Source organism: Chaetodon auriga, chromosome 11 (assembly GCF_051107435.1).
Source record: "Chaetodon auriga isolate fChaAug3 chromosome 11, fChaAug3.hap1, whole genome shotgun sequence".
Taxonomy (NCBI): Eukaryota; Metazoa; Chordata; class Actinopteri; order Chaetodontiformes; family Chaetodontidae; genus Chaetodon; species Chaetodon auriga.
This window is the reverse complement of record NC_135084.1, coordinates 26,057,339-26,083,888: the sequence shown is the minus strand read 5'-3', so window position 1 is coordinate 26,083,888 and position 26,550 is coordinate 26,057,339. Positions and strand designations below refer to the sequence as shown.

General features: G+C 44.6%; 1 protein-coding gene across 3 annotated transcripts in view; it reads right to left on the bottom strand.

Annotated features, from left to right (window-relative positions):
• atrnl1a (attractin-like 1a) overlaps nucleotides 1-26,550 on the bottom strand; it is a 212,404-nt gene that overhangs the window by 135,072 nt on the left and 50,782 nt on the right. For 2 of the 3 annotated variants that reach the window (XR_013077819.1, XM_076743655.1), the window contains exons 12-19: nucleotides 24,765-24,976; nucleotides 23,137-23,255; nucleotides 20,804-20,936; nucleotides 16,723-16,910; nucleotides 13,793-14,006; nucleotides 13,479-13,670; nucleotides 5,033-5,281; nucleotides 4,452-4,589 (exon numbers count right to left, since the gene is read on the bottom strand). Coding sequence is in view for 2 of the 3 variants with exons in the window: in XM_076743655.1 (XP_076599770.1) it covers nucleotides 4,452-4,589; nucleotides 5,033-5,281; nucleotides 13,479-13,670; nucleotides 13,793-14,006; nucleotides 16,723-16,910; nucleotides 20,804-20,936; nucleotides 23,137-23,255; nucleotides 24,765-24,976 (1,445 nt within the window). In the remaining variant the exon portion in view is untranslated. Of the gene's footprint in view, nucleotides 1-4,451; nucleotides 4,590-5,032; nucleotides 5,282-13,478; nucleotides 13,671-13,792; nucleotides 14,007-16,722; nucleotides 16,911-20,803; nucleotides 20,937-22,420; nucleotides 22,538-23,136; nucleotides 23,256-24,764; nucleotides 24,977-26,550 lie in introns of all 3 variants that reach the window. The other variant, XM_076743654.1, reaches the window with a different exon arrangement.

Genomic DNA, 26,550 nt, shown 5'->3' with positions numbered 1-26,550 from the left:
ACAATTCAGAGGGAAGCACGGGGGCTCGGTGGTCCGCTGCTGCTGGTGAAGCCTCCCTACACCTGAGCTCTGCTGGAAAAATCCTCCATTACTGAAGGCGTTTAAAGGACGAGATCATCCGTACTGAAGAGTCCAGATGACTGTGAGGATCCGCATGAAGACAAGCACTCAGGAAACCCGTTTGTGAACTACGACCTTTTGATTATTCCAAAACCCTTTCTAACATTCAATTTCTAAGTAATCAGATTACTCACCAGCATCCCTGCCACACAGAGCAAAGAAGGAAATCAGCTTTCTCACTTCCACAATATTCTATGAAAGTGCTACAACTAAAAGCAACAATCAGAGTTATCAATGATCTTTAATTTGGCAGTTTGGGTTTCTTATCCATCTACCATAAGAGAGGACTCGTCTTCAAACAGCTTCTGATTTTTCATTTAGTGTAGTTTAACCCATCGGTTGTCAGATAACCGCCTCGACACCAGATGAATGCGTCACAGCGGCCCATATTAAGCTGTATTATTCAGTGATTGTGTACTTTTCATCCTTTCATTCACCTTCTGAGCTCAGCAGTGATGAAGGGCAGGTTTGTGGAGGAAATCAGAAAATGTTTCTATGTTGATTGATCATTTGACATCTTCACATTGTATTTAACTTAGTACCAAACACAAAAGCTGCAACGTGTGAGGAAACGGCTCCATGTGTTTGACTGATATCAATCAATTATCAGAATGAACTGTGCGTTGTTGGAGCACTTCTTCAGCTGTGACATCTACGTTGACCCGTGTGGAGGAGCTCCAGAGCCTCAGCCCATATCCTCTGTAAGACCCTGACAAAGACGCATAAATCCACCTTAACTCCCCCTTATCCTCAAGCACCACTCTTAACGTGCCATTAAGCAAACCACAAACCACCCGACCGCACAACAACCGAAGCTGTGCTGCTTCCAGCTGCGGATGTTTCTATCTGCAAAGCAAGCCAGTAAACTCCAGCACAGCCCTTCCATCATAAATATGATTAAAAAAATGTTTGGAGAACATCCGTCTGTCTCTGCGCTGTAATAAAAACTAGAGGAGAAATCAGCAGAACAAAGACTCCCAGGATGTTCATAAAAACATGCAGCGTTCCCGTCAGCCGCTGAAATGAACGTCCTCCTCTGAGCGACTCAGAGTCTAAACAGACATCCAGCACGGCGTCAGCGGCGGCTCTGGAGGCTGCTGTGGGTGCGTTTGATTTCGTATGTGCGTGGGACAAGGTGAGCGGTACACTCGGAGAAAAGGGACATTAATGCCCTGCACACACACACACACAGACGCACACTTCATCCAGATTTGACAAGGTTAGTTAATCATCTGTCACGGGGACAGGGGAACGGACAGACTCCCCTCTCCTCTGTCTGTCCTCCATCTCTTCCCCTCTATTTATCCCTCCATCTCCTCCTCTATTTCTTCATCGTCTCTCCGTCCAAGGGCGACTGTTCTTTTCCACCGATATTAACCTTGTGTATCTCACCACATGCTTTTATCTCTTTTGCTTTCTGTCAGCTTGTCTTTGACTCTCATCCCTCCTCCCTCACTCCTCTCCTCCTCCCCCCACCGCCTTTCTCACACTTCCATCCTCTTTATAACCCTACGAGCCGAGGCCTTTTCCTCTGCCTGTCTCTCTATCATTCAGTCCTCTAATCGGCCACACATCATTGCCTCCCAACAGTTTAGTCCAAGGTAAATCTAGCGGTCCTTTAATATAAGGAGAGGTGGAGGGAGACGGAGACAGAAAGAGGGATGACGGAGGTGTGGAGGAAGTAAAAGAGGGGAAAATGAGGCAATAAGTGCAAGCAGGACTGAGTGGATGGATGAGTCCAGTTTAACCAGCACATTACTGGGAAAGGAAATGGACCAAGAGGAGAGGAGGGCAGGAGAAACAAGGGGGAGAAAAGGGAGAGGAAGAGAGGAAAGGTAATGAATGAAGAGGAGGAGGTAACAACAAAAGAAGGATGAGAAGAAAAGAAAGAAATGGAAAGAGGTAAGGAAAGGAAAGAGAAGATGAGAGGAGAGCCGATGAGGGGGAAAAGAAAGCAAAAGAGAGGAGAGGGCAGTGCAAGGAGGAGAGGAAAAGGAAAGAAAAAGAAAATGAAGACGAGAATGGATGAAGGAGGAAAGCATGAAGCACACAAGGAAAGGAGGCATGAAAGAGGCATCAAGAATGGAGCATGTGGGGAGAGAAGGAGCAGGGAGGATGTGACCAGAGGACGATCCAGAGAGGAGAAAGACAAAACCACACAGAGACAGAGACAGAGAGGACGGAGAGACAAGAAAAATACTGCAAGGAAAGCCAAAGTGCATCAGAGGCCGTCCTGCGTGGAGGCGAGGAGCGGCGTGCATCTATCAGCGCCGCGCTCGCCGCGACAAGCCGCCAGGGACGGAGACACCAGTCAACTCAGGAAATAAGAAAATGATTAAGAGCGATTTAATGTCACGCCGCCGCCGCCGCCAAGCCAAAACGCACATCTGTCACAGCGAGACTGATGTCACTGCACCTCCCTCTCTCCCTCACCCGCTCACACTCCAGCAGTCACTCATTCATTCATTACGCTCTCCCATTTCTGATGTTTCCTCCCAACGAGGCCCATATCGCCCTCCCCCCCTCCCCCCCCCACATCACACACACACACACACACACACACACACACACACACACACACACACACACACCCGTTTTCCTGTGGCGTCTGCTTTCCATCATCGAACCCACACACATAATCTGTTGTTAACATTTCCAACAATGGGATCTGCTGTGATTATTTCCATATGAGGCAAAACAAAGCACGAAGAAACTGCTGACGGACACATTCCACGCAGACCAATATGGATGCACATACAGCACGTGTGCCAGCGTTTTCCTGCATCAGCAGCATATTTCTCAGAGTCAAAACCTGTCCGCCGCTCGCTGGAAGCAACCAGAGAAGGAAGCAGAGCCTGAGCTGAGCTTCAGCTGCTGCTCCCAGTGTCTGCACGCCACAGCCCAGTCCAAACTATTCCAGTTTCCCTTATCACTGCGCCAGTGCTCTGCTGCTCCCACCAGCTCCACAGAGCAGAGCACACAGCTTTTAAACACTGCCCCCTTCAGGCTGCTCGTGTCCACTACAGCGCTGTCTGCTGCCATCAGTCGTGTTTCTCATGATTGGCTCATGATTTCTATGAAAGCAGTTCAGAGGAAGGAGTGAAGGCGGCACACAGCTTCAAGGGGGATTCTCTATATTTAGTCATTTCTGTGACTGAGTTCTGTAAAAACTTTGTTTTCTTAAAGCAAACTGGTTTCCCAGAGAAATGTACGGAGGCCGAGAGCAGCCACGCTTTCAACGATGTCTTTTCTTATTGGTTACCTTGAGTTAATTATTTTCTTAGCTCGACATAATGAAGCTAATTTTCTCATGAAAAGGGGTCAATTCCTCAGTGTCCTTTCTATGCAACAGCAGTACAACACATGACAATGATAGTTTCCTCCTGAGAATATTGGCAATAATATTTCTATGGGCAGTAGTATTTTTATGGTATTTAGTATTTGTATAATCTGTACAAACTGTACATGTACACAGCTGAACTTCTATTCTGTGTCCTCTATACTTTCCTATCTCAACTGTTTCTGCTCTTTGTAATACTCGCTGGCTGTAATGACCTAATTTCCCTGATATGGGATCAAAAAAGTCTTATCAAGATAACAAGTTAATTCATCACGAGCAAACGACTTCATAAGATTCATTCGAGTGAATTATGACACACACAAACCATAAAAACCTTTCATGAACTTTGCTGTAAGAATGTTTTTCCAGTGATATGTGAGTATTTACATTACAGCTAATTACTGTAAGAGAAACTCACAGTGTGTTAAGTAGAGTCTGACGCGTCGATCAATAACCGCCGTTCTTTGATTTGACATTTTCAGATCTAATTAGCTGCTCCGGTCGTCAGGAAGCAGGCTGGCCCTCCTGATGCCTGATGAACATCGTGTCATTATATTATTAAGTCATGAGAGCGAACGACCTTTTGTTTTCTTCTGATAAATTGATTATTTCATGATCTTGAGATAAAAAAATGTTTTTTCTCAGGATAAGGAAATAATCAACTTGAGGCCTTGAGACAGCAGCATTTAAAAAAAAACAACGGTGAGCACGGCCCTTCTCAGCTTCCGTAGAAATCGACTTATTTAAGGAATCATTTTAGATAAACTGTGTATCTGCTGTTTCCCTTTAAGAGAACATTAAAACAACAAAAACATATGTCAAAGCAGATGATCTGAAGTTCAATCATCAGGCTCTGACAGATTTTTAAAGAGTAAAACTTGAAGATTAGACAGAAACAATAAAGGATGTGAGGTCTTCTTGCATGAACCAACATGCTGTCGATGCTCAAACCAAACATGAGCACACATCAAACCGTGAACTCTGGACTCACCGTTGCACTTCCCTCCGTTGATGGGGTCGCCATAATAACCGGGCATGCAGCTCTGGCAGTGCGTCCCGGCCGTCAGGTTCCCACAGTGCTCGCACACGCTGCCGTTCACACACCTGCTGTGACCATTACACTGACACGCTGGAAGCACGCACAGACGCATTGACGCATGGATGCACAGACGCACAGACACACAGACGCACAGACGCACAGACGCACAGACACACAGACGCACAGACACACAGACGCACAGACGCACAGACACACAGACACACAGACACACAGACGCACAGACACACAGACACACAGACGCACGGACACACAGACACACACAGTGTTAGTCTATCAGCCTAAAAGTACACGAATCCTTTGAGATCATCGTGTTCATGTTTTGTTGAGCAGGTGTCTTCTCGCCGGCTGTGGCTTGTGAGAGGTGTTTCTCAAATCTACTGAGGTCACGTTGGTGCTTCTGTCCTCTGTCAGTAACCTGCTGTCACCTGATGAGCTTTGATGAAGACGCACGTCACACTTCAGCTCTGATGCTGTACTCAGTGGACTGTGGTCTGTTCAGGTAGTCTTCTCACCTGGACACTGGATGAAGGCCCAGTTGTAGCCTCTATCAGACAAACAGAGATTCTGGTCCAGCACCATGTCCCTGTCCCGTAGTCTGTCTCGCTCTCGGGGTCCGGCCCTGGCGTTCGCAGGCTTCAGGGGGCCTCGGTAGGAGCCCTCCATGCAAACGCCCCTGCCGGTGTTACTGGGGTCACCGCACCAACCGCACTCCGCCCGCTCCAAACAGTCTGCACACGTCCTCAGACCTGAACAGTTCTGGGCTGGAGACGAGATTAGAGACAAGTGAGCAAAAGTTAGTCCATTGTACCACTTTGAGACTTTTTCTGTCTGTCTCATAGATCCTGCGGAGGGGAATAACCAATAAACCATCACTGGTAAATATAAAGCGATAAAATACCAGTTGAAGACAGGAGGGACACCTGTGATGCTTGATTAGATTAAATGTCCACAGTAACACAGGACAACGTCCTGTTTTCAATTCATCGTGTCTTTAGGTCTATATTTATTCGTCTTTTAAACCAGCTGTGATGAACTGACCTGAATGATGAATAAGGACCTTTAATACAGTCAAACTGTATTTCTGCACGTGCCTTTAAACTGCAGCCATGTCTGTGAGTCTGCAGTGTCCTATGAAAGACGTCCCACAGTCACATTAGAGCTGAAAGTAAAGTGTCTTTCAGGCATATTCTGTCCTTCCCACTGTAGCATAGTTAATCCAAAGAGCTTCAAACAAAGCACAAACACAATAAAAGCCTTTAGTGATATAATCTTCCTCCTCGAATACACTTGTCATCATTTGTTTCCACCTTTTCTCTGACCCTCAGCATTTCTAAAGAAATTGACTTTTGCTTGCCGCTCCGCTCCACGTGTCCACAGACGCATTTGTATTCAGAAAGTGGACGTGACATTCAAAAACACTTTACTGGTGCAAATTAAAAATGACACATTTTGTTTTTATGGTATGGCAAAGGAAAACCTCCAGTGAAGGCCTCCTTCTGTCGACTGAGCGAGCAGAGAGCAGTCGACAGGCGACACGACGAGAAACTTTCCAGCTCGATCGGAAGCTTTCAGTCTTGTTTTGCTCTTCTTCTCCACGTCAGCTGTCATAAGAAGTTCTAGTCTACAAAGCGAAGGTGGGAATACGCGCTCAGACGGGGAGAAACCGAACACTCGGTGGGTATCTTGGCGTGTACGACCAAAAGGTTGAGAGAAGTTATGTGAGGTGTTGTTTCTTAAAGCCCGGCGAGATGATTCAAACGCAGCGTCGAGTGAAATTAGCATTTTTACCAGAAGTTGTTTCTCTTTTGAACACGAGCCATTTCCATAAGCCACAGATGTTCGAGCTGAACCCGAATCCCGCCCCCCCCATGTGTTTGTAAGCCCCTCGTTGCATTATTCAGCCGTGCTGATGCTGATTCATTTGTTCTCTCTCCCTTTTTATAATTACAAACTTCTGCTCTCCCGTTCTCACATTCACTCTTTTATCTCCTCTCTGCCACATTTTCATCCACCTCTTTTGCATCTTCTCTATTCTCTGAGCCGTCTCCCCCTCTTGCACTTTCTTCGGCACTGTACCCCCCCCCCGACCCCTCATTTCCTGTCATTCTGATTTAATTTGATTTTTTATGGATTACGTTAAAACACTTTAGGCTCAGATGAAATCACTAAGGATGGTGCTCTTCCTCTTGTTTTCATCTTCCTCCTCTCGTTGTCTCTCCCCCACTGTGTTCTCCCCTCCAGTTTTTCTTTTGCCTCCCCTTATTTCCTCTCTCCTTTTACTCCTCAGACAACTCACTGGATCTCCACTATAGTCAACAGTTCAAAGAGAGGCAGTTCAACAGAATATCCCTAATCCAGCACACAGTAGGGTTTCCTCTGCTGGAAAAGCACATATTTACATACCCAAGAGCAGACTTTAATATCCAATAAATATACCAGGCCTGTTTATCGTTTAAAAATGTGACTCAAATAGCAGAAAATTGGCAGCCGCTCTTTGTAAAGCCACACTTTTTAAGCGCCAAACCTTCACATCTTAATGTCAGTAAATTCTTTGCTTGGCTTTGACTTAATAGATCCAATTTTCACCAGTTTTGTGGCAGTTTGTGTCGCTCCAGGTCAGGTCACATGTCGCAGCGCCAGCACAGCTTTTGCTTCATCGACACGACTTCTCTCCGTCACTTTAACGGGAGCCCTGTCCTCACCTGATTGGTCACTTCAAAGTGACTGCGCTCGTCTGTCATTGGTCTTTGCTGATATATTTTCAAACTGTGGAAAATAGCGGCTTTTGTGCAAACAGGCGTATTTCTCAAACTTTTCCTCAAATCAGTCAATACTTTAGGTGACAAACATACAGAATATATGAAAATGTATATGTGAGGGTCATTTGACATCGTAGAACTTTAAAGGTTTCACTCTCACTTCACTGGATCCCTCACTGTTAGTCGAGCCCTTTCCTGCCTCGCTCGCTCTACTGCTATTTCGAATTTCTGGCAAAACTGTTTTTACCTCTTCTAAAAATTTCATCCAGTCTTCACCAATTTGCAGAAATGAGCCAGAAAAAAAACCATGTTGCTGATGCAAGCGACCTCAGGCTGCAAACACAATTAAACGCTGTGTAGAAAATGTGTTCTTGTCTCGTTTCTATCTTTAGCGACCTGTTTAAACAGTCACAACATCACATCCAGATGCAGACGCTCCATCCCTGAATTTAAATCTCATGAGAACCGACCTCTGCAGATGATGTTACTTCATGTCAACCCGGAGCCTTTTTTATGAAAAGTTTGTCACTGGCAAACTGCTAACGAACACCTGGTAAAAGACACAAACACGAGGCCAGAGAGCACCAGACTCCTCTCATACCTTAAAATTCATGGTAAATGGATGGCAATGACACAATATGTTTCCAGGGACGCTCCCACATGTGGCCCGCAGGGGCCGGGATCGAACCACTGACCAACGGCTCTACCACCTGACCCACAGCCGCCGCCATATCCCGATGCAGTTACATATATATCCATAGAAAAAGCCTCCCTAAACACACGCTGCAGGGTGCATTTGCAGCTCTTGACTGCGATTCATTTATGAAACCTTAAAATCAGCGACTGCATGCCACAGACATGATGAAACAGCCCAGAGGACACTAAATGACGGGTAAAAGCGGCTCACACAGATCTGAAAGGCTGTAGGCAAAAACAAATTCCTGCGTAGACCGGAAATGTTAAGTCCTCAGATGTTCGCGTACGTAACGGCTTTGTGTAGATAATATCATTTACCTGCTGTGTTTTCTCTTCGCCTGAGCCTTCTCCAGTTTTTAATAGCATTTCTGACAATCCGGCTTCATCCGTGCTCCACATGAGAAGCAATACGAGAGGTTATTGTCTCGTGTCGTCTCGTGGACTCGTGGATGAGGATTAGAGAGGAAAGTGTGACATTCAAGCAACGCCTGCAGCGTGAACATGGCTTTAGTTTTAGTTAACAGCACCAAAGATTTAGCTGCACCTTGTGCTATTACATGACATTAGCTCCAGGCTGTTTGTAGAGTCAGCGTCCCTTTGGATGGTGCTGGATTTCTCATGAGGGTGAGAAACATATTTCAGGATTAAAAAGCAAACGTGATCTCACCACGGTCCAGAGATGAAGCTGCTGACAGACTGTCGACTGCTGGGACGCTGATTTCTGCACTTCAGTGGCTTACATGTTAATGCTCCTCTAATTTCTTGTAATAAGGGTGATTATTCTGTTTTCACTGCGTGTTTACATCCACAGCTCAGCAGCAAACACTCCTGTGCTGACGACAGGGGGTGAGCCAAGAGGCACCGCTGTAATTCAATTTCCATTTATTGCACTTTACTGCAATTAAATTACGACTTAGTGCTGGCAAATTTAACAGGAGGAGAACAGAGATGAACAGAGCAACTTTAGACGCAAAGTGAAAATTCAACAGATAGAATTGAAACAAGAGTCTACGGCCAAGTTAGTGGAGTTTAAAGGATACCGGCAGCAAATCCTCAAACAACAGCAATGAACTGATCCCACTGCCAGTGACTGTCTGTGAATCCAAAGCCTGATATATATCATCACTCAGTGCTACAGAGGTCAACTGTTGTCGAAAAAGATTTAAATTATTAGGAAGAAATGAGGGTTGGACACCAACTCGGACGCTGTCGTTTGGGTCTCTTCCAGTGATTCGTTGACAACTAAAATACAGACCAGCCGTATTTTATAAAGTTGGTTTTTTGGTGAAAATCCGTTAGAGGATGGTGTCAGAAAGGGATCTTCATGTAAACAACGTTGTGAGAATCCAAAAAGTCAAATCAGGGGAGTCATTAGGTCAGTGTGATTCATCCCTCTGGGAAGCATGAATGTCAGCACAAGATTTCAGGGCAATCCATCCAATAGTTCCCAAAACAGTTCAGTCTGGACCAAAGCGGTGCACTGACCAGCTGACCAACCAGCTGACAAACATATCAACTCAACTTTCAGAATGTTTTTGCTCAAAATCAGGGAACGCCATGTCTGTAGAGTTTCTATCAACCATGGAAATGGGAATGAACATAAAAGAAGTAACTGGGTCAAATCCGAGAGGACGTGAGTTTGCATCTCCGCCGGTTTCAGCTGCTGTCGTCACTTGGAGACCGAGAGCCTTAATGCCTTTAAAGTTCTGTCAACAACAAACATTAAGCACAACATGGCTCAGGCGCTGGCTGCTATATGGCGTAACGTCCACCATGTGATTCATGTGATATAAACTCTACTTTGTGCTGCTTTCCAAAACCTTCCCGAAATACGTGGCTCCACTGAATTCAGGATATTAGTCGTCTTCATTGACAGAAACAACCTCAAGGATGCCTAAATACAACACATGACGGATGATCTGAGGAACCTCGGCTATCTGCTGGGGGACTTTTCACCTTATCAAATATTCTCTCAGCACAAACGTCTCAGTGCCACATTCTGTTCATCACTACGGGTTTGACGTTTGCTGTCCCTGGACAGCACGTATCGCCTGGCTTCATCTTGTGCAATCCATTTGCTCCTACAGTATTTGACAGTTAGCGTCGTTGAAGCCGGTAGCATACAGATCTGTGAGCACCTATACATAATACATCAAGTGTAGGAGCCATAAGCTGCCTTGTGCTTCGCTCTTCTCGTAGCATGTGAAGCTACGGGACGGCAGGCAGACATCGTGTGGAACAGAAAACACACAATCAGACCGTTTCTCTGTGGGGCTAAACCAATACAAGAGCAGCTACAGCCACATAACCATCGGCACCATTTGATTGTCGCAGCTGTGGCAGAGCAGAGGGGTGTTTGTTCATCTCTAAGGTCATTCTGAGGCTGCGCTTTGGCTGCTTTTGTTGTTTCTGGACTGAAAGGTGTTCCTAATATTTGTGTTCCTCCATATGCTCGAAGACAGCGACATGTTTTCATTGTTTTGTTTCAGAGCACGGTGTAAGTGCTGACCTTTAGCTTTGTGTTAGAGACTAGAGGAAGAGCTGAAGTCCGTTACACATACAGAACACAATTTTACAAAAACTCCCAATTCCAGACTGTATACAGTACTGTACATGCAATACACTCACTGCCTTTACACTTTTTACAGTGTGTGAAAAAGCTTGTTGATCTGTTTGCACCGTCAAATCAAAGCTTGCAGACAGTCATTTAACCTCAGTCATTGTTTCATTATGAGATCTGGAGTCCAGAATCAACACAGCTGTGTGACTGAGGACGCTGACGTTTCTGTACCACACGGCTGCAGTTTGGGTGGTTTCAGACAGATCTGTGGAGGAAACCTTTTGTGTGTGTGTGGTGGAGCTTCCTGTCTGCCCGGCGGCGGCGTGGCCACTCGTTACTGCTTCACTTCATAACATGCATCGGGTGATACTTTCGGAAATGTGAGTCCATGTTTCAGTTGGTAATTGTGTCCTCTGTGAGTTCAGCGACGTTAAGCTTTGAGGCTAAAGGGGACTCACTTGTTAGTGATGGCATGACATTTGCTGAATGCTTGTTTCTCTTCTTTGGCTGCTGGTGTCCACTTTGTAATCACTGACTCACATTATAACACTTTCATGCTGATGAGCAGCGTTATGAGCTCTCAGCTCGCAGGGGTTTCACTGCAGTCGTTCTCCAGTCCAGTCTTTCTGAGTCTTTCTATCTACTGAACAACAATGAAAAAAACAACTGCCAGCAGCACCAACAGGATAGATCAGCACGAGTGTGGGCGTCCACAGTGGCTGAAATACAGCAGAAGCGAACACTGACCTCACACGTGATGCAGAGAGCAGTGCTGCCAAGCTGACAACTTCTAGAGTGAAAAGTTTCATTTATGGAATAATTTACAGTTACTATATTCACTGCCATACAGCTGCAGGTGGAAGACCTTAGGGAGCAGATGCTGGAGGCAGAAAGGTGAGAGGCTGAAAAAAAACTAAATAAATGCAGAGTGAAGCTCAGACTTCATGTAAGCTGATGAAAGTCCATCTTATAAGTGCAAACATAGCACTGCACAATTAGGCTTGCATTGGAAAAGCTCCCAAAACTTTCAAATCTGACTGCTGGGGCAACGCTTGAGCTAATTATTTCAAGAGGTTGTGTTGAGGAGTGTGTAGTTAGCCTCCAGCCAACATGAAAAATGGGAGCGATACACAAAGCCTTGGGCTAAATTTATCTGATAAAGAAATGACCCAGTTGAAATTGGATCCTCAGACAAACATTCATTTTTGTGAAAGCAGCTCCCAAAGCCGAGGTCATGAATCCTTCAGCTGTACCCTGCAGGCCTGGATCCAAAACAAGACACGATTAATCCATAAGCAAGAGAAGTGAAGCAGAAAGTTAACTATGAAACACTATACAAAGAGTGCTGGACTGGGAAAAGCAACAGTGCTGCACCTGAGAAGTTAAAAAGTCTAAAAAATGTCATGTTTATATGCCGTACTTTGAGCGACAAAGGTACAAAGCAGCAGAACAGAAGCATCCTACACACCTTCTGCCATCCAGCTGAGACATGAATAATAAAGGAGAAAAGGAAACGGTGCCATTATGTAAGCAATGAAGGTAAAAGGAAAGAAGGGAAAACAATCTGGCTTTGCTAACAGTAGGCTGGAGAGCTGTCTGCACTCAGACGACCGGCACCAGCGAGGAATAATAATCACCAGTCACAAGACAAAAATCTGTTTCTGAAGCTGCAACCACGCTTTGTCCAACAAAAGACCACAAGCACAGATGAAAAGTCTGGCCTCAGGGGAATATTCTGCTGTTCAACAGCAGAATAAAATATGTCCTTAGCTTTTACAAACAATGAACATCGCCTTCGTTAGGTTCGTTAAATCATGCAGCCACTGCGTCTCGCTGTCTGGACGACCAGTGATTTAAAAAAAACACCAAATAATTTAACATGCACACAAAATAAAAGTTTTTCTAGTGTGTCCTCTTGATTCAATTTATTCTATAATGAGATGTATTCATTTAAAACCTGCTGCATGTAATTCTCACTGTTCTTAAAGACAGACCACAGATGATGCCTCAGGTCGGTGTCTTTGGCTCTTTCTATTCTACGACAGTAAGTCCTTTTTTTAATGGAAGTCAAGGATGTGTTTTGGTATGTTTTAACAGACATGATATTCAGACAGGAAATCCTTTCATGACCATTTACAGTATAAAACAAAGGAAATCATCATAAGCTGCGAGCTCAGAGAGGCTTCAGCAGGGCCTGGCAGCTTGGCCACTTGTTATCTGTTTCACGGCTCACAATCCCTCACCTGTCTCACGTACACAAACACACCTGCACACAGGTATGTACTCAAACAGAAGCACGGTGGAGGAGCAGCGGTGAGAGTGAAAAACCTTCAGCAGCCTGAGGAAGGTGTTAATATGAGAGAAATGTTTAGAGACAGCAGCAAGGACTTCATATCGAGTCAGCGGTGTGTCGCTGTAGATGATCGATTTTCTGCCCTGTGGCTACGGAAAAGGTACTGTGTGCGTGTGTGTGTGTGTGTGTGTGTGTGTGTGTGTGTGTGTGTGTGTGTGTGTGAGAGAGGCAGAGACCTGACTGCTGATAAGAAAGGGATCAATAGGAGTCTACAATGACTCCATGTTCCCTCAACATACTCTAGCTGTACGACTACCACCACCTCATTCAACATCTGTCTCTGTCTCCTATAACCTCTATCCTTTCTCAGTCGACATCATGTTCAGAGGACACAACGATAATACACAGATCTTACACCTTTTTTCCAGGTGTTTCATCCACATCAATCAGTCTGTAAGGATTGGAAAGACTGTGAACGCCTTGAAAAAGCCAGCAAGTGGCCAATGAGCAAAGTTTTTCCTACATTTGTTGATGTGTTGAACACACAGAAACAGACCTAACACCCACTCCTGAGCCCAGTCTGATATATATTTGTTGATCTCCACCCCTCAGCTCCAACATCACCCCCATCTGGTTTCTCCCCGTCTCACCGGTACAGTCCTGGGTCTGCCACTCCAGACACTGGCCGTAGGGGAAGGAGATGACGTACGCCGAGGAGTCGACGCAGCGCTGCGTGCTGCTGCACCACATGCACTCCATGGCCTGGCTGGTGCAGTTGGCACAGGTGGTGCGCAGAGAGCAGGGCGTCTTACAGGGACGAGCGCTCTGACTCTGCGGACTCCCTGATCAAGGGGACAAATGGAGGAAAAGGCCAGAATTAAGCTGAGCGCGAGCTACATCATGAGATAACGGGTCAAATCTGAGCTTTATCCTCTGCTCTCTCTCCTTCAGTGTTCCATCTCACCGGCGGGTTTCTCACAGATGAGGCCGTCGGTGGTCGCCGTGCAGGGGTTGGCTTTCAGCCCGGCCACCTCTGCTCGCTCCAGGTAGGCGCAGAAGCCCGAGTCGCTGGGCTCTCCAGGTAACCATCGCAGGCTGGTGTTGGTGAAGGGCGACACGTCCTCCCAGCCCCAGTACGACACGTTGATCTTCCTCAAGCCCACCCAGGGAGATAACCTCTGGAGGGGGGAAGAAAAAACATGTTGGAGATCTGAAATATCTCTAACTAATAACAGCAAATGTTAGGTCAAACACGGTGGAGCTCACTTCAGTCTATTCCAGTGAGAGATTTAAGCTGCAGATCAGTTAGAAAACTGAAAAGGAATCCTGATAAACTTTTGTTTCTTCTTTTCTGTGTTGATTCTGTTTAAAAACACAACGAAGGAAAATAATAAGCACTAATTGGATTCACGTGTACATGGGGACAGTCTGCGAGACACGGCAGAAAAAACACCCAACAGGAACAACGACTCACAGTCGAGTACACGGACTGAAGTAACAAAGAAGTTTTCTTCCAGAAATCCTGATCCCAAATCAAACCATCAGCAAATCACTGTGATTGTTATTAAAGCAGAAACTATAATTACAGCAGCTCAGTGAAGTTCAGTGAACATCTGAATTATTTCCTGACAAAACAAGCGTGGGTTGTTTAATAATGATGACCGTGATTGATGATCATTGTATCATCACGTTAACGTTTCATTTGAGAGAAGTCAGAAGTATTTTCCCACGGCTGTGATGGAAAACATGGAAAAGCCTCAAACTTTACACACCTCATTTAACCAATCACCATCTGCCACATGAAGCCTAGCAAGCAAAGCAGCCAATAGCACTCTGAGTTGAACAGAAGGGCCAATCTCAACCAGTTTTGCAGATGTCTGACGCTTCGAACAGCCAAGGACACTCCAAAGAGGCGAGGCTTCACACTGCTGTCCCACTGTGTTTTCCAGCTAATAAATCCCAGAGTCCCCCAAAGTCATCTGCAAGCATCTTCTTGTAAAAATACTCGGACAGAAAAAAACCTTCTACTTCAGTGAGTTCAAACTTCCATCACTCAACGTCAGCAGCACAAACAGTGATTCTGACTGCTGGGGGTAAAGCTCAGAGTGCTGCCCGCCAAAGCAGAATCACGCACGAACTCCAAATGGCTCAAGAAGGGCTTTCAGTTACTTTGGGTCTGCCTTGGAGAGGAAAAACAGGCACGTTTCTACAAGACAGAAGAAGAAGGAGAACCATACTTTGTTCCAATCATTCAGGTATTTGCTCACATTTCTCCTGACCCTGCAGAAAAACGTCTGTGTGTGGTCAAATATGTCAGGGTCTCAAATAACAGCCCCCCATAAACACTACAGGTCCACATTCAGTGGAAACAAACGTTCACATCCTGTCACTCATCTGGCACGACGAGAAGTGATGACGAAGCTTCTCGTGCTTCGTGGTGGGCTCAGATAATCATTCCTGGTTATTTTTAGTTTAAGAGAGCCACGCTGGAAACATCCTGGGGACGCGTTCACTCCTCTGTACCTGCTGACATCAAAACTCCTCGTGGTGCTGTGAGAGATTTTTTAACACATCTGAATGTTGAAACCAGCCTGAAATAATCACAGCTGTGGTGTAAAATTTCAACATTATTAATATTAATGTGATTTTTCAGATCATTTTGCTAACAGAAAGCTGTGAAACCACAGCGCTGGGTTCTTCCATTGATTAGATGTTGTTGAACACTTGTGCTCAATTACTCAGCTTTTATGACCTCCACTCGCTGACATCTACTAATAAACAACTATATATTTATGATGCTAAGGTAACAAATTGTCTGGCAGCTTATAATAAATCTCAGTGTCACAGAAGCAGTATATACTTGTCCACAGTGGCAACTTTGAGTCCTTCAATCTCCACAGGAAACATAAAGGAAGCTGAAAGCTAAAATTATTTTCAGATGCAGTCATTTAATTAGACTATACGTATGTACATGGCGTTGCCACAAACGCACCGTGGCTCTGAGGAAATTGCATTTGTTTCTTTCATTACTTTCAGTATAAACCAGCCTGATGAGATGCAGGTATTTTTACACACTTATTAAAAGGGAATGTTCAGATTTAGTCAAGTCTGTCTAATACAATGCTCGTCATACACTGTTTGTTAATAAAGTTACTGGTTGCTGTAATGGCTCACGTCCTCTCCAGACTGGCCTTGACGTGATCCCTTTCTAACACAGTCGAAGCAAAGAGATGCAGGACGCGCTCCTCGGGAAAATGAATTCCAAATTACAGCCGACGGCGAGGCTTCACATCAAGTGGGTATTTTCCAGAGTTAAATTATTCTGAGTGTAAAATTCTGCCTTTCTGTGTCCACAGACTGTTGCCTTGCTGAGCTGCAGAGGAGGGAGTTAACACAGAGAGGGCATTTCATGCTACAAAGAGTTACGATAGCCACTCAGTGTGTCTCAGACAGACTGTGGAAGCCTCGTTAGGTCATCTTCAGCTGACCTTCAATATTCATTTTTCCATGGATTCTGTCTTACATTAGAGCTGAAGCAGGATGGGATCATTTCATCTCCAGTATCGAGAAGAACGATCACAGGCCGACAACTTCCTAACACTTACAAACCCAACACCTCAGGTTTAATGATCACAAGACATAAGACAACATTAGTGTGTGCACTGATTTTAAAAGCTAAGCTTTGCTCAGTCAGGCACAGACACACCTGTAACATACTTTCATACTACTTTAAGCTCATATTAAACTGGACAAGCTTCGCTAACATGTTTGAAGTTTGGCTTTTATATCATTAATAACCTTAAGTGCAGTTGTATGGAGGAAGGAAACAGCTTTCACAAACAAAGGCCTGTCACATGTCATTCATTTACTCTGATTTGTTTTCACACCACCCACCTTGTCTTGCAGCTGGTATTTTTGTAGCTCCTCCAGAACAAAATTGACCTGTTTGTCTGTGAGCAAAGAGGCTATATTTCCTCCCAGGTTCTTGCAGTAGTGCTGGGCGTTATCATAGCTCTCTCTGCTGGAGTTGATCCTCAGGCAGGCCTCCCCGACATGATGCCAGCCCTCCCCACACAGCTGGCCTGCACACAAACACACATACTATCTTTACACCTTCATTGCATCTGCATTGTATTTTTAGTCATCAGATATTCCAAAAACTAGACTGCAGTGAACACTAACGGCCCAGTCTGCTCACAACCCTGTAGTCCAGCCTACATACTGATACTGATAGCATATCAATATGCTAACAGTAGCAATAAACTCACTGCACAGACCAACATTGGCATGCTCCAATGCTAATGTTAGCATATTTATTACAAGGTTAACATTAGCATTGTGATGTACCTACAACTACACTTAACCATAATAATGCCTGGCTTATCCTATTTAGCATGTAATATGCTAACATTTTGGTTTAGCTTGATTAGAATGTAACATGCTAATATTTAGCATTAGCTTGTCATGCTTAATATGCTAACAGTTAATGTTTGGCTTTACTTTAACCATGTCTGCAGTGGGTTTAGCATGTTAGCTCAGTAATGTCTTGAATGGCAAATTAGGTTACCATACCAAGTTATTATGCTAACAGGTCTAAGTTAGCTAATGGTTAGAAGCTTGCTAACACTAGAATATAATGTTTGAACATGCTAACATGCAACATTAGCAAATGTAACATTTAGTCAAGTTTCAAATTTAAGCTCATTTGTCTTTTCCACTGAAGGAAACACTCAAAGTAAATAAGAGAGAAAACAGCAGACAACACACAAACATCACGACACAAAGTAAGCAGAGTAAGTCAAACAATAGGAGTCAGAAGCAGAATAAGCAGACAGCAGGAGGATTAAACAATGTTTACTTGGTCGAGGTAAACCAGGCCTCCGTAATCAACAGGCAGGCAGAGCCAGCAAACAAATCCAAAAAGAGAAATGTAGGAACACTGGGATGCTGGTCGACGGCTGGGACACAGACTGAGACTAATGAGTGGTGAGGAGCAGGTGTGCAGGCAGGTGGACAGTCAAGGCGGGACAATCACTGAGGGCAACTTGAGGACAGGAGGGGAATTGCACTGGAATTCAAAGCTGGTGGGATGGCCTGGTTAAGAAAACGTGCTGCCAGAATCTCCAGAAGATTGAACAGCTTTAAGAGAAATGTGTCTGGTGAATGTGCTTCATAAGTCCAAATCTTAATGCACTGACTTTAGAGGCTTATGTTGATTTATACTGTTATTTTAGATCAGAGCGCCACACAGCTGCTCTGTCCTGACCTGACTCAAACGATTCCCAGAAGAAATATGTTGAGAAAAAAAGTGGATATGTGTGCTGTCTGCAGGGTCTAAGAAGAAAGGCTGAGTAAGACTGGCAGACAAACTCACCCTAAATACACATACACACTCATTGTTCTTAGCAGGGTCACTTGATAGCGTCTTTTGGCAGACCATAATAGTAGAGAGGCCATTCAATTAGCCGCGATGAAAGGGAAGGAAAAGTCATTCTGCCTCCTCTGAGCAGCGATGTTTATTTTGGACTCTGGGACTGATTACATTCACAGGCCAATAATGGCTTCCATCACCGATCTCTTCATGCTTCAGAAAAGAAAATACCTGCTCTCTTTATTTTTTTCCCCCTCGAGCAATAGCAATGAGCATTAATTGACCAAAACGAGAGGAGAAAGGCCGAATGGGGTAAAAAGAGGAAGAGTACAAAAATAAAGAGATAGATTAGGTTATGGTCTTTGTGTAAGAGCAGAGATAGACGCGTCAGGCAATTTAGGATAATTAGTCATAACACGGCATCTAAAGAAAAGGCCACAGCTGCCATGGTGGCTGAGCGAGTTTCCATTACAGCCAATGTTACTGCAAATGTGTCCTCACTGAAAACACAGTGCGCCACGCTTAATGGACTCAGAAACACACACACAGGCATATTAATTTCATCAGTGTGGACAGTGACCCTCGCACAGGCCCCGTCCTAAAGGCACCGTTCACACATACAGAGACCGCAGGAGAGACAGCAAGCCGTCATTTTGAAGTGAACCACGATACACAAGCTGGCACCGGCCGCCGAGACTCAACAATGCGACATGGGAAAGTTGAGCAAGTTTCAGCTTCATGCAAATGTCGTCTGATGTGCGGTAGCTTACATATTTGGATTCACACAGAAAACAGAAGCACAGGGTTGGTTTTTTTTATGAGCTTTGAAGGAAACAGAGGAAAAAATGATCATAGCTAAGCTGCCTTTCTGCCCAGTTCTCAGCAAAAACTAGATATATTGGAAGGAAAATCTCCTGTCAAGCTTGGAGCTACTCTGGTAAAAAGCAGCAGGAAATGAACTTTACTGTGTGCCAGTGTGAAGGGAAAGTCTGGAAAAAACTGCCCAGTGTCAATCACATCAACACTAAACAGAAACATGGATCTGAAGCTGTTTAGACGCATATGTCTGCATTGTTTGGATAATAAAGCAGTGTGAAGCCTGCAAAGAGAACACAGTATGCAGTGGCAGCAGTCCTAAAATCTCACTGATTTACATTAGAGCTGCAAAGCTGCAGGAGTGGAAACTGGACTCAGACCAAACGTGGCCCTCAACAGGGTCAAAAAGCCAAGCGATGCATCAGGGAGCATGACTGCGGTTTAATGTGAACTCGTCTGATGACCACAGAATACAGTGATTACACACTGACAGCACATCTGGGTTACATATAATCATTGTTTCTAACAGCTTTTAAAACGCAAATCCCAAATACTTTCTTTCTGGGCTGTAATTCAGTGCTCCAAATTCACAGTTTTACCTCAGCTGAACAACAGAGCCGGCTAACACTTCATAACAAAGCAAAGGGGGAGGCAGCGGGGGAGGACGCGTACCAGGCTACAGGGCCTTGATGTGTACAGAAGAAAGGGAGCAAACACAATAGCAGCCTCTGCTTAAAGCAACTGCAAACTTCCATCTCATACTGTAGCAAAGCAAGCTAGCTAGCAGGCCATTAGCAAAACAGAACACAGCATGGAGCGGATCATCTGTGGATTCAAACAGCAAGGGTATTTCCTTTGCCCTGAGTCATACCAGTGCCAAAGTCGAAGCAAGAGCAGCTTTAGCTAAAGGCTCCGCAGCACAGCGGAGCACGGAGGACACTGTGGACTCAAGTTTATTAGTCAGCCAAGAATCCATATTCAGAATCTCCAGTAAACACTTCTAATTGGCCTACTTCCCTTTGCAGCTGAGAGCAGAGCAGATTTCTCAAGTGTGTGTTCATGAATGTATGCTAATCCCTGCTGTGCACATGCCTGCATGGATGTAAGAGTGTTGATTTGTGAGGACCACTAATAACATGTAGCCGGTTAGTGTGGGAACACGCGGATGTTCTGAAGCTGTGTGTGTGTGCGTGTGTGTTGTACCATATGACTGACTGAACACAGCACTCCCTCAACACCTTTGATTAACAAATGCATTCATTACGGAGATGATGATCAGAAAGACGGCGGAGGTTACCGCCAGAATCTGAACAGTGTTCACGCCAGTGTCACGTGTGTAATCAAAAGATCCACTAATGCATGCATGCATCAGTCAAACTGTTTATGCAAGTTGAGTGTGTTGATTTTTGCCGCATAATGCCTCAACTTGCCTCAGGAAGCCGCTTAGGCACCAACTCACAGGTGCAAAAAGTTCTTCTCTTACTTGGAATGAAAATGAGCTTCATGGATTTAATTTGAACCATGTCCTTAAGAAATAAACTGAGAGGAAGAAAAAGGCAGGATCCACTGTCTACTGCAATGACGCGCTGAATAAAATGGCTAATTGTCACAACCACTTCTCATTTTCATTCTCATGGTCCCTGTGGCTGCTGGATCAGGATGAAATCGTGCAGTCTGAAGTAGGAAAAACACTGCATGTTTTGTGTAACCACTGTATGTGCATTCATGAGCGTGTGGCAGGCTGCGTGCATGCTCCTTCTCTCCGTGTGCTCGAGTGCGCCTCCTCACCGGGCAGCGCCTGACACTCCTGCTGCTGCAGCTCCCACTGGCAGTTGGCGTTGAGGGAGCAGCTCCTGCAGTTGGCCAGTCGGAAACACTCCTGCTCCTCCCTGCGCTTACACCTGGACGCCTCTCTCACCGACTTCAAACACACACAGAGACAGGAAATGACATCAGTCCAGTTAAACTTCATCCGCAGCGTCCTCTTTCACAGTAAATGCAATAAACTTGGAGGAATCGATTCAGCGAGCAACAAAAGCTGACGATGAATCGAGTTTGATGGTTGAATCAAGCAGCCGAACAGATCATGCAGAGCGAAGAGAGAAGTCGATGCGAGGGACACACCACAGTTTACTGAAGCTGTGTTTACTCTGTGTGCTTTGAGCGTCTCACCTACACGACAGCAAACATTCAACTTTATCTACGAAACGTCATAATCATGCTGGAATAACAGACTGCCAGAAACTGCTTTGTTTTTTAACTAAAAAGTTTCCTGATGAAGTGAATTGACTGTATTAAATGTGTCAATCTCTATTCTTTCTTATCTTTATTGTAGTTCTATTTATCAGAAGATGCTGCAAAAGTCTACATTTTATGACTTACTACCTCATGAAAGGAAGCTTTAGTTTGGTTCTTTGTTAGTTAGCAGGATGTGAAAAGGTGATTTGAATTAAGTTTTCAGCTCATGGGTCAAGGGATAAGTGCTCGGCTTGTCATTTTTTCACAGTGTTTTTAATTATTGTATTTTTTTTTTAAGAAAAACGTTTTAGATATTTTTCATTAACTGCTGCAGTCATTGCAGTGTTGGATGAGTGTGTGCTCTCTGAGCGCTGAGCGCAAATGATGAGCTGGATTTACTTTGCTGGACACGTTGAAGATTCAGTTCATTTCTCATCAAAACGATCCTTCCAGCATCCATCTGCAGATAAATACAGCTGCAAAATTCAGTTTAAAATTCAGTCTCATTCTCTTTGCTTGCTTTTGTTGTTTTGTTGATTTGAATGTTTTACACACAAAAATCTATTTAACCATCATTCTCATGAGATGGAACAGAAACCTGCTGCCTTCAGACGCTTCTGTAGAGGTCACTAACCGTCGTTCTGTCTCTCGGGCATTAAAGCCCTAACCGGAACACAACGTGTGTCATCGCGTCAGCAGGTTGAAAGAATGAATGAAAAGACTTGGAAAACATGAAAAAAAGGGTTTGTGTGATGTTAGATGGACAGTGCGGGTGTGCCTTCACCAAACACAGTGACAAAAATATCATGGAATACAGCTGAGCTGTCAACCTGCTCTGATCAGGTGACCATCAGGCAGCATGAGACGCAACCATCTTCTACCGCCCCTCTCCTCCCACTGGAGGGTCGGGCCCCTCGCCAAGACACCAAACTGACTCAGGCAAGTAAATAACCTCGATGTATCTCTGGAAAATAGCAACTGGCAGAACACAAAGCTGCGTTCCAGACGCCAAAGTGAGGCCCCAAGTCTCTGAACAACATGGCATTTGTTAGAAAAGGATGAGGATTGACCCCAATTTCCATATAACTGCTCTGGGACTGCTGATCTCGACCTCATGCACCCTGACCTGAGCCTAACAGGAAGTGTCAAGTGTCAGATAATACACACATGTCCCCTCCTTCTGGCTCCGTGCTTCCACAAGCTCAGCTGATGCTCAGACAACATGGATGGTGGGGGAGACAGAGACAGAGCGCCGCCATGCTGCTGGGCCAGCTCCAGAGTCAGCTGCACACACACACACACAGACACACGCACACACACACAGACAGACACACACATTAAACCCAGCCAAGCACACACAAACAGACAAAAGCATCATGCAGACACACAAACAAGGAAAGACAGAGAAAGCAGGGTTAAGAGTAAACACAGAGAAAGAGACACAGAGAAACAAAATGAGCAAAAGTAAAAAAGTATAAGAACTCAGTCAGTTATTAATGTAAAAATAAAATACACTAAAAATACACTATATCACCTTATGGATGTGACTTTTAGACGTGCTTAAAAGAATAAAATATGAATGTGTGTGTGTGTGTGTGTGTGTCTTTTAAAAGGGCTGACACACTGACAAGTGGACAGACATCTTCTAATGTTAGTTTTATACCAAATGTCACCTTTCAAAACGTGATGGGCAGATTGCAATGAAATCCACAGAACACATTCAAGCTCCACAGAGGATGAACCTTTTTGACCTCGTAGCTGTCCCTCTAGCACCACCCTTGGGATAAACTCTACACTTTTTCCTCCTGGTGGAGAGGCTCTACGATGAACAGTATCACTGGGAAGTCATTCCCGCTGTTTTGCAGACACCCAGTGAAACTCACCACGGTGCAGTTACTGGCTGCAGAGATGCACTTCCTGTCCTCACACCACTGACAGCCCCGCGTGTTGGCGGTGCAGCTCGCACAGTCCGAGAAGCGGAAACACTGCTCGTCTGTACTGTCTGGAAGAGGCCATGACACACACACACACACGTGCACACACGCGCACACACACAAAATTCAACAGGTCAGATTATATTTTCACTTTAGTGTGTAATAATGCTTTTCTCCTCCTCAGAGAGTGAATCACATCTGCATTATTAAAGAAGGCAAACGTGGAGCGTGCGAGTAGTTTCAGGCGGACACAGACATTATTATTCAGCACTGACAACATGATGTAGCCTGTCCACACGTAATGCTCTTCAGTTTGCAGCTGTCATAGTGAACTCTCTTTGACAATGCTTCAATCCATCAGGACTTCAGTTCTTACTCCATGCTGTATTGAAAAAGGTTTATTCATCTTTTGGGAATTCAGAAAGAACCAGACGTGTGCCGATCAGTCGTCACTAATCATTGTTTCAATGCCAATGCCGAGATGAGCACAGGAGCAGAAAGCCAGTGGGTGTGCATCAGTCTGAAGGCCTGAGCGGCACGGGAATGTCCATCTGGCACTTCTTCAAACTACCTGCTTCATGTGAGGAAACTGTTCTTCAGACTCATGTGGTGTCCATGTGAAAGCGAGTCATGCTTTCATGAAGTGTAAACTAACCTGTAATTACCATGTTTGGGTGTAATTAAAGGTATTTACACATGGAACAGAGAGGTATGTCGTGCAGATTTATTTCTCTTTGGTCATTCATACATGCTGCACTGTGTTTGGAGAATAAACACGCATGTGAGATTAAAGCTGAGGCTGAGCACTGAGCTCATGTTAATCCAGGACCATGTATGTGTTGTTGCTGCTTCTCTGGCAACAATTTACCCATTTCTGTATAACTTTGGATTCTTGTGTTTTTCTACCAATCTACAGTTATTTTGGGTGTATTTCTGTTACATACGTTTTGTATGGTGAGGCAGTTTAACCGTACATTGATCTGAAAGGTCTCCACTTAATTATGTTCACAGTGATGAGTTAAACAACTTAAGTACACTTCAAGTACATTTCACAGAAAGAAATCTAAATCAACGGATGCCTGAATGGTCCATAAAAATGTGACATTAAATGTATGTAAAGTAGTGGTGAAGCTTTAACATGAAAAACCACTATATGGTCCTTTAAGGCGGTCCGTCCACGTGTACCATCGTTCCACTGAAACCTGACAGTGCGACCATCAGCACAACTGCTTTTAATTTAAAGCTGCAGCCTGAAGTCCAATACCTGGAAAAGATACTGAATCTACATCTGGCAGAGACAGATGACGGGGAGGAGGAGGAGGGTTCAGACTGAAACTAATTACTTCAAAATGAGGTAATTGCTGCAGCACTGACCTTCTGTTCCTATAATTACACTATGTAAACAAACTTCAGAAGCCAGATCCTTCAGAATAATTATTATTCTCATTTAAAAATAGTCCTTTTGGGAGAAACACTTATGTGTGTTTGTGCTCTGTGCTTCAGGGAAAACTGTTGACAGGACAGTGAAAACATTTAGGGAGACAGAGACGACAGATTGGCAGACAGGAGTGACGTACCAGGTCGCTCAGGGCAGAAAGGAGGAGGAAAAACGTGCTCGGGCGGTTTGGGCTCCCAGGGGACACATCTGCTTCTGACCCAATGGCAGCGAAGGCCCGGCCCAGCAGCAGCACACACAGCTGGGTTAGAAAAGGCCAGGCAGGACGGAGGAGTGTAGGCCAGCACGTCGTTCAGAAGGAGGCCCGAAAAACCTCCAAAGATGTACATGGAACTGAAGGAGATACAGAGAGGATTATACGGCATCACAAGAGCAACAGAAACCTGCACAAACAGCCGTGGAGGGAAGCAACATCACAAAAGTTACAGAGAGAAAGTCTGAAAGAAACAAGAAACGCCTGCAGAGACCAAGACAGAGAGAAATATTAAGAAAGCAGCAGAACCTTTCAAAAAGAAAGCTGAACTTTGGTTTGGGATAAAAAAAACGTGGCAGAAAAAGTGGTCTGGAGCTGGCCTTTTGAAGTTCAAAGCTGACATTTCTGTGCTCAACGCTGACTTTTTGGTGGGTAAATGGTGTTAAAGGGTCAGACCATTATTTCTGAGTTCAGCAGTAAGTCGCTCTTCATCCTGATGGAACTCCTGAGACGTTTTAAGTGTGGTCAGTTACATTTTTGATCAGCAGTGTTTCTGTAATCTATCATCTTAGAAAATGCTGCATACTCTTTGATTTGAGGGATTGATGATGTTTAAGAAAAGTAAATCTGCGTCAGACTCTGTTGAGGCTCTGAGAAAAACCATGTGTGACATCTACATTTCAACAACCACAAGAGAAAGCGGCTGAGATATGCAGGCTGCATCAATCGCTCCCTTGCTTGGCTTTTCTTGCACAGCCTTATGCAGTTCTTTCTTTGTGAGTGGCAGAGTGAACGGCAGACAGTACAGCGATTCAAACACCACCTTCAGATTGTTATAGAAACCACAGCACAAAGATGGAAGAACTGGATCGACCAGCCTTCCCGTGTGAATGATGCTATGGTGAAACACAGAGACAACAGATTCAGAAATGGGAAAGGTGTAAACAGAACTCTCGAGGTAATAAAGAGAGATACAAAGTGCACATATACACTACATCTATATATAGACGGTGTAAAGAAAGTTACTGAGAAAGTGAAGCGGGAGAAACATGCACATATAGGCAGGAGGTGACAGGTTTCTAAACAGAGAGCTTCAGAGAAGTCAGCAGAGGGAGAAGTGACAAGAGAAGTGTAAACTGAAACTAAATTTAACATCCAGATAAAGAAATCAATCCAAAAACTACACAACAAAACCACGATGTGGCAAAGGGAAGAGCAGAGAGGAAAGTCAGCCGAGACTCTCTGCGCCTCCAAAAGTTAGAGGACACTGCAGGAAGACATGAAGGAAATGAACAATGTGCTTAGAATAATGCATCCTGAAGAGATGAGCATTTGCATAACTGTAATTGAGCAGTTAAGTAGATTATTTACCGGTTTCACCCAGAGATGAGCATCAGTGTTAGCAAATTAGCACATCTGAATCTTCAGAGAAGTGTAGAAACAAGCTCTGTCTCCTAGAAATTGCATTTCTCTACAGCTAATTAGCAACAGCAAATGTATTTTAAAGGCAATGTAATGACAACCCAATCACTTTTTGTATGATCGTGATGAGGAAATGTTGTTAATGTACCTTGCAGGTCACAATAACGTTGACAGTGAACAAGTCTGCTGATGTGTGCCATTTGTTTTCCACCAAAATAGATCCTGGCAGCGACCACAGTCTTTAAGCACAGTGACCTAAATCTGCCCACAGCATGGACGAGAACTCTGGATT